The sequence below is a fragment of the Thalia democratica genome, chromosome 5, assembly GCF_965202585.1.
Source record: "Thalia democratica chromosome 5, ktThaDemo2.hap1.1, whole genome shotgun sequence".
In the NCBI taxonomy this organism is placed as follows: Eukaryota; Metazoa; Chordata; class Thaliacea; order Salpida; family Salpidae; genus Thalia; species Thalia democratica.
Window position 1 is genome coordinate 31289318 of NC_139169.1, and position 8805 is coordinate 31298122.

The window sequence follows — 8805 nt, forward strand, 5'->3', positions numbered from 1 at the left end:
ACAAAAACATAATAACTTAAAAACTTCCATAGAAACAGTAATGAGTTACTTTTCCCCGGAAACCAGCTCCTTTTTCACTATGGCAACCTGGCCCATACCAACGCTTCTTTCCCCTTCCTTACCAACCCCATTCTTACTGGTTGCCAACAACGGGTCCACGTTGCCTAGCGACACGTGTTTAAGGGGGGAGTGGAACGGGTTGCTAAGGGTTCGCTCCCAGTTCTGCTGCAAGCTGCCTAGCAACCGCGTGTACATGAAGGCCGCCGATTGGTCGAGAGAGGGAATTTGGTGCATGGTGATTGGCTGATGGTTGAGGTGGCGGGATTTTTCCACCTGACTGCTCTCCTCGATCCTGTTTTCGGGAATTTTTTATATAAATTCAAAAATTTAAAACTTTTACTAAAAAAACTTTTAAAGCTTTGAACTGCAATGTTATTTATTACTGCTTGATTCGTTTTTTGACATTGTTTGCGTTGAAAAGTTTAATTGCGTTAGCTCACTAAATTTATAAGCAGCATCATTTTGATCAAAAGCTCATTAATATGAAAAGTAACATTTTTTATAAAGGTAATCAGAAATAAAAGTTATCAAAAATGAGATACGCATAAATGTTTTTACATTAAAACTATTCGAACTACTTTTTAAAAACAGATAATAAGTTATCTCTTTTGTAAGTAATAAAGCAGTTGAACTGATAACATGGATAACAAGCGTAATAAATCTCTATAAAAAATCGATTAATAATTCATAAGAAACCTGCATAAACAGTGTTCACAAGTACATCCTCTTTTACTAATATTGTATTAACTTATCTTATTCAATAAAGAAAATTCTACGAGGTATGTTCATAGAGAATTATGAATTATTAAACAGTGTTCTCATATTAAATAAGTATAAGATCTACTTAGTACAGACTTAAGTGACTTAGCTGAACTCTTTATACCTTACCTTACCTAAACCTTAAGTATACTTTAGTTGGTTTTGTAATTGTTTTACTTTCGATTTTAAATAATTTTTTGTTTTAAAGTTTTTATAGTCTTCAACTACAAATTTTACTTTTAGAAAACAATTAAGTTTTCCAGGTAAAACTTATGATAAGTTGAACAAAAAAGTTTGAAGAAATATTATCAAGTAAAAAAAGTTTAGAGCGTAAAAACTTTAATCAGAAACTGTATAGTATTTGAGGTTAAATGTTTAAAAATTATACTAACTACTCGGATTTATTAGAGCACCAAAATTGATTAAAAACAGTTGACTTTATTTCTACTATCACATTATCAAACTGAAAGAATATTTGTATCTTAATTAAATAGAATTATGTTTGTTGACGCTTAGTAGTCCTAATTTTTAAATCTTGCAAAAACAAAAAAAAAAAATGTTTGTTTTTTAATTAAGGTTTAAAACTTGAGTTTGTCATTTAAACCACAAATTATATCTATACTCAACACTGCCGCCATATATAATATCATTTATCTAGATTTTATTCATTTATTCGTAAACAAAAAATCTACCAACTGGCTTCAATGGCTTTTTCAAGGTCTTAAGTATTTTTAAGTATATTTAAGTCTAGTAAAATTTTAGTTTTAAGCTTTTATCAACAAACTTCAATCTGGCCTCGCTGGCGCGGTCCCTCTGCCTCTTGTTTTTGAACCAGTTGCCGACCTGGGTCGGGGTAAGTCCCGTGGCTGCGGCCAGTTTTTTCTTCATCGCGGGGTTGGGGTAGGCGTTTTGCGCGTACGACTCCCTCAGCAGGTTCCGAGTTCGTTCCTACGGTGAAAAAGTCATGAGATTAATTACAAACACTTTCATATTTTTGTTTTTGAAAAATTTTCATTTAATTTTACTCTGAATAGTTGCAGTTTAGTCAGTTTTTGTAGTTAGGGTTTATTCGTTGTACATTGTTTATTACCGTGCAAAAATGTTATCGAAAATAATCTGATTTTTTAGAGATATAAAAGCAAGTCATAACACTGTAGTATTTATTTTTAGCTTCATTTAGTAGAAAAAAAAAATTGTTTCAAAAAATAATTATTCACATAACAAATCATTATAACCTTTTATAGGCTTTTACTAAACGCTTTTGGTAAAATTTGTATCAGCTAAAAAAAATTGTATATTTTTTAATGTTTTACAAAAAAATAAACTTTGTGTAATTAACACAGATAATTAACGCAAAACTTTACTTGTTTTGTAAATCAAAAGCGAAAGACTTTTTGAATTTTGTTATTAAACTAAAGATGTCATATATCTAAAAGTAACCAAAAATTGTTAAAAAGTCTGTTTTATAGCACAACTACCTAGACATATAACTCTAATTAAATTTTTCATAATAAATATTTTTTATAAAAGTTTAGTTTGAGAATTTATATATTTTAAACTTTTATTAAAATGTTGTGTTTGTCGCTTTTTTTTTAAATTTAGTTCGCAAAAAGGGTAATGTCAATCAAATAAGGCTTAAACCAGTTTATTTTAATTCTTTTGTGAAAACATCAAGTCATTTTTTAGTTATTTTACTTGAATTTGTATGAATATGCTTATTAATGTAAGCAATCACGATAAAACTTGTAACTATTTAATTTTGAAAACTAATTTCAACTCAATAACTGTATTTAAAATATTCGCCAAAATGTTCACATGTGATTAGATAAGCTATGTTTTAAAATATATAAGTTTTTAGCTTTCTATTGAATAATCTACCGAAAATAGCTATTAAGTCAACTAAATGGAAGAAATTTTAAAAACTTAATTAGTTTGTTTTTATATATTAGTTTATACTATGTTGAGTTTAAACATATTGCTACTAAAAATAAACTTAAAGCTTTATTTGAAATATCTTAATAAAACTTTTTTAAAAGCTCCTACTAATATTGCGTGCGAACTACTATTGAGGGCTGTAAAATTCAAAATTGAAACAGAATTCCAGAACAAAAAATTCAGACAGCTTTTATGTTATCCAGTAATAAAACGATGAAAGGTTTGAAAACATCGTTTTGTTTTAATTTTGTTTGCTAGTATGTCTGAAGGTTTAAAAGTGTTTGCTGTTTTAATACACGTGACTATAAAAATATTAAAGCTACTTTATTATAAGTCAATTTCTCCTACTAAAATGTCTACTACTTTGTCTCAATGAAGCTAGTTCCGCGTTTTATTTTTTTGTATATAAACAAATGATTTATCTTTTTTACTTATTAGTGTTTAGAAGTGTAGAAAAACTTTCTTTAAAAGTTGTAATTTTGATTTTGAAGTAGGTTTTTTTTATTAAAGAAGACAGTTTTAACTACATTTTTTCATAAAAATGAAATATCTTTCTAGCTTAGTTTTGACTTGTAAGAATATTTTTAAGAAAACAGTTTTATTTGTATTTTTTACTGAATTCGAACTATCCTGCTAGTTATTTTGATATATACAAATACAAAATGTTAGTCATTAAAACTGACAACAATGCTTTACCTTGAAGCAGTGCGACTTCTGTTCGCCGTCCCATATGGTTCTGGGAAAGGGGAATTTTTTCCTGATGCGGTACTTGTCCACGGGACCGAGGGGTTTCCCCCTCATTTGTTGCGCTTGAACGTAGTGAGCCTCCAACCACATTGTCTGTGATAATGTATAAATGTTAAATACATAAACTAAAAAAAACAAAATAAATTGAAGTAATTAGATAATGGCAAGCTCACAAGTTTTTTAGATCGATTCTACAACGTTATTACAAATTTAACTAATCCAAAACTTTTAAGCTGGTGTTAGTTAGTTGAGTGTCTCGTTAAAATGTGTACATTATATATATATATACATTATGTACATTAATATTGCAAAAACATTTACTATTTAGGTAAGCTGATTTTCATTTTTGTTATTATTTGTAATGGTTTAAAAACATTTTAAAAGCGTTTTAATAAAACTAAGCTTCATTTAACGTTAACTATGTTTAAACCTACTCCCATAAACTTGTTTGAATATAAAAAACTTTAGTGTGGAATAAGTTTTTATCAAAAACTTGGGTCTGTAAAAATTGTTACCCTATTTTTTTCACCAGAATAAGAACGCGTAAGTTTTTATTCTTAACCATTGTCAATGAAGACCATTAAAAGTAAGAACTCTAAAGTGACCAGCTATTATATGAGTTTAAGTTCACTAGTTATTAAAGTTTTTTTTTAATGAAATACAGGTATTTAAAGAACGAATGCAAAACGAAGCAACTTAAAACAAAGCCACAACTTGTTTAAACTCAGCTTCAAAGTTTTTGAACTAATAAACATGTTGTTCAACAACACTTAAAACAAGCCTAAAATATCAATTTATCATCGATTCAGTCTGAGAATCAGCTTCTCTTCATAAACAAGCACAAACTGCAAAGTAATATGCACACGAAAATAAATAAAATAAACCCGATAGGGAAAAGACTCTCAACACCTCGTTTTATTAAAAGTCACGACGAGAAGCAAAATGCGTATTCTTGGGGCATATTAACTTCCATTACTTACACGAGAAATACACAGAGAAGTTTAAAAATCCCCTTTTAAACTCTCAGCTGTGTGGATCGATGCGACGCGCGGCAAGTATAATATAATAGCGGCAAATTGGATTACGACCTTTTTAGCCGAGCTCCACCGAGATGCAGGGCCGCTTTTCGCACCGTGTGAAGCTTTTAATAAGATGAGCGGCGCTTTATGAGTGTATTGCGCTGGTGCATATTGAGATCGGGTTTTGATTGAAATTGCTGCTGTGCGATTGTTTGTTGTTGCTTATTAACGATCAAAACAATTGGGCGGTGATTTCAATATATGCGCGCGACGGTCCAAACGCGTTTGTTGAAGTTTAAGTGTTATGATGAATTTAAAAATATGTCTTTCTTAGGATTAAACATGTTTTATGTTTAGCAGATATGTTTAACATGGCGTTGGCTGTAGTAGTGCTGTACAAGTTATTGGCAAAAAATTATTTTAATTTTTATTTTACTTTTAATCAATGGTACTGTTCGGTAAATGACTATGTAATGTAGATTGTATTAAAGTTTAGATTTTAGTTTCGTTAAAAAAAAGGTTAGGGGTACTAGTTTTAATATACCACTGTACGGCTGCATTTGTACTGTTTCTCATTTATATAATTGAGCTTTGCATTAAATGAGTTAAGAAATGCTTGAAAACAGAACTACTGCAGCCAGCACTTTAACATGTGAACAGTTTGAGTGAGTCGTGTGAAAATCTAATTTTAATCTGACAGTTTAATCATTTGATTGAATCTAATATACTTTGGTGCAAAGTTTTGCTTAAAAGCAAGTTGGTTTTTATAAAGTTTACATCAAACTGCTGAATATTTAAAACAATTTTGTTGTTAAATTAGTATTAAGTTTATAATTTTCAAAACACTATATTTAAGTCATTAGATAGTAAATTTAACTTATAAAAAAATTAACTGTTTTCTCTTGTAAAAACGGATAAGCTTGTTGTTAATGCGTGTAGAAAAAGTTAAACATAAACAACTTTTAAAAGTCTATTTTTTCAAAGAATACATTTTTTTACAACCTGATTAAACATTTCATAAAAAAGCTAAAAAGTAATCTTTAAATTTTTATCAATTGTTGTTGAACACTTAAAAAGTATAATGTCAAAAGCAAAGTATTTAACAACCGTTAGTCTACCATAATTCTTTTGACTTAATTAGAAAAATCAACAGCAAACATTTAATTTTGTTTCATTGTGTTTTTAGTGTAGTAGCAAAAGCTTCGCATAAACAATTCAGGAAGTTTTGTTGCAGTTTTTCAATTGTTCACGAACTTAATAATCAGAAACTATCTTAAAGCTTTAGTAGGAAGTTATATAAGAAGTGTTTTTGAACCTTAGTAACTTGAATATTTTAGCAGTGTCCAAGATGTTTAAACAAACAAAATTAAGTTAGACTAAAAGGCAAGTTTAAAAAGTTAAAAAAAAAAAAAGTTATATTTTACTCGAAAGTGAAACAAAGTTATATTATGAAGCTAGCGTTTGATAGTTTTTACGATTATATAAGTATTCAATAAGCATTTATAAACTTAGTCGAAGATACCCTTAAAATAAAAAGTCCAAAAATAATATTTTTGAGTTTAAGTTACTTCGATTTTAGCGCCGAAATACGATTCTCACTACCTTTTACCTTCATCTAATTAAAATACATTGAGTTTAATATTTACACAAACCATTGATTTTATTACATATTTCACCAACCCGATATAACAAAACAGTTTTTAACCGAAAAACCTTAAAACGGAAATATTTATTATTAAATAGTAAAACTCTAATACATTCATATTGATGTCAATTAATCAATAGTTTCATTTCAAATACGTCATACAAACTGTTTATAACAATTGTTAAAGTTGCACAAATTATTAAATTTTCCACCGACCTGCAGCACCTGGTGAGTGGACTTGTCGTTGAACCTGTGGTTTCTCATGATGTGGTACATGCTCTCGTAGTCCCCCTGGTGGAAGCAAACCTGACACCTCGACCTCAGCACCACCTCGTCTGTGTTCAGCACCTGTTTATAATTGTTTGAATTACTCAAGATGGAAAATTTCGTTTATAAACAAAAACAAAAGCTATTCAATTGGCACAAAATATCATCAAATTGGCAACTCTTACCTGTATGACCTGCGGGTGGGCCGGCAAAGACCACAGGAACCTGGCCAAGCGTTCAACGTCGCACTGCAGCGCCTCGCACACGACCCTGATCTGGTGCGGGTTGAAACCCGGTGGCTGGGGCTGGACGCTGGGTGGCGCCGCTGCGGTGGTCGTCTTGGCAACCGGAGGGTTCTGCTGCATGTTGTGGAGGAGCCACGAGTGGAGGACGAACGAGCGGAAGTTGAGGAGGTTCTGTGACGTCATCGGGTTCGAGGGCTTGGTATCAGCTTGCTGTGACGTCATAAAGCTGACGGGTTTTGCGTCGTTCTGTGACGTCACATTGGCGAGTTTCAAGTCGACAGGTGACGCGGTCGGTTTGATCGGAGGTGTTGTTGGTTGCGTGGCAACAATCTGCTGTTTCGTCTTTGGGGAGTTCATTTTTTATTTATTTATAACTTTCGCTTTTCTGCAAATCCTTACACTTTATTTCTGAGTAGTAAAAATCATCTAAAAAAATAAAAAAAATTATATAACTTTTATAGTACTTATGCTTTCAGCTCATTGCAAAAATGACAGTTTATTTTCAAGTAGATAAAAAAATATGCCTAACAAATAAAAAGAAAAAAAAAAACAAAAAAAAGTTCTCTTAAAATAATCCTTTTACGAACAAAAAGCCGTTGCCTAGTGATATGTGCTCATGGGGTGGTGTTTGCCCCCGTAACTGGATTAGCCGTGTTTCGTTGCCAGGCGGATTGTTGCTATGTGTGCGGGCAGCCATTTCCGCGGTGGCGGCCATAGTGACAATGGGCTCAAATTAAATTAAGTTAATGCTGACAGCTTTCAACGCTGACATTTGTTTTACCAAAACATTATATTTTTTTTAGTTTTAAGCCTACTTTGGTCATATGGGATATTTGGTTGACTTTTTATAATGTTTTTATTTACTTCTTTAAACTGTAAAACTTTTAAAAACTAACCGAACGGTAAACGAGTTATTTTTAAATTATATGACCTATGTTTGCTTTATTAACATTTTTGGGTATTAACAGAAAATAAAGTTACAGCAAATTTTGATTTTTAAACCAGAAAGTTATAAACTTAAGTAAAATTTTTCTAAAAATACGATATCTTTTGCGATTTCATATACGCTATGCTTATTTTTTTCAATGATCTAAAAAGGTATTATTTTAAATTAAACAGTTTCTTTTTTATTACGGTCAACATTTGAAATTTTATTTAAATGGATAAATATGATACTTACAATAGTTAGGTAACCGATTAATAATAGCTATATAAATTACTATACAAGTGAAAGAAAGTTTTTATGTGAAACAAAACATGTACTTCTGTAAAATTATATCTACAACTCAATCTACCAACAAAGCACGAGGTATTATTTGTTTAATACTTTTTCGAATAACATGTTTATAACGATTTAAGTGTGCATAGAATTAAAAAATGCTATAAAAAGTATTTGAAAAATTTGATCTCTAATAGTTCAAAAAGGTCATGACTTTTGTTCTTTTATGAAACAAATGAACAGTAGAACAGCTTATATGTAAAGTAAACTTTCGTTTATATTTCTTATACTAACTCTTATAGCTGTATACCAAATGTTGTCAAGTTTGTCGTTTTATACAAAATATTAATATTGGTTTACCCATCTTTTGTAACCAGCCTAAAGGCAGGTATAAAATGTTTACTTATATAATTATTACAATAACATAAGTCGCAAACATATTTAAATTTCAATTAAATATAAACTTTGTTCAAATTTAATTAAAAATAAATTTTGCACTTTTTCAGGACAATAATACGCTAAGTTTGTAAAGTTAAAGAGACTAACACTGTACATACCACTAAGTTGTATAAGCTTTGTAGTTTTTAATCAGCTAGCTTTCATTTTAAGCATGCTGCGTTTAACTTTTACACGACCGAGTTTAAAGAAAATTTTTCTGATGATTCGTGTTTCTCTGAAACATGTTTTACTTACAAACGCAAACTACCTAAGGATAAGTTGTTTAGAACGATAAGTTCAACATTTAAAGATATGGTTTACCCGCTGTATACACTTTATTTAAAAATACTTCAATTTGATGTTATATAAAAAAACATTAACTAGCTTTTGTGTTAGTACTCTGATATATGAAATTTAAAAAAATTAATATAAGTGTCCTAGATTTATTTAAGCTAAATAACCCACTACTAA

At 30.2% G+C, this 8805-nt stretch overlaps 1 protein-coding gene across 1 annotated transcript; it reads right to left on the reverse strand.

Moving 5' to 3' along the window:
* Positions 1–202: 202 nt before the first annotated feature.
* LOC145836405 (homeobox protein SIX6-like) lies at positions 203–7034 on the reverse strand. Its single transcript, XM_082944207.1, has 5 exons — positions 6618–7034; positions 6382–6513; positions 3451–3594; positions 1590–1767; positions 203–342 (listed from the first exon to the last, which is right to left on the reverse strand). Exons 1-5 carry the CDS (start codon positions 7032–7034, stop codon positions 203–205), a joined length of 1011 nt encoding a protein of 336 aa, XP_082800333.1.
* Positions 7035–8805: the final 1771 nt, after the last annotated feature.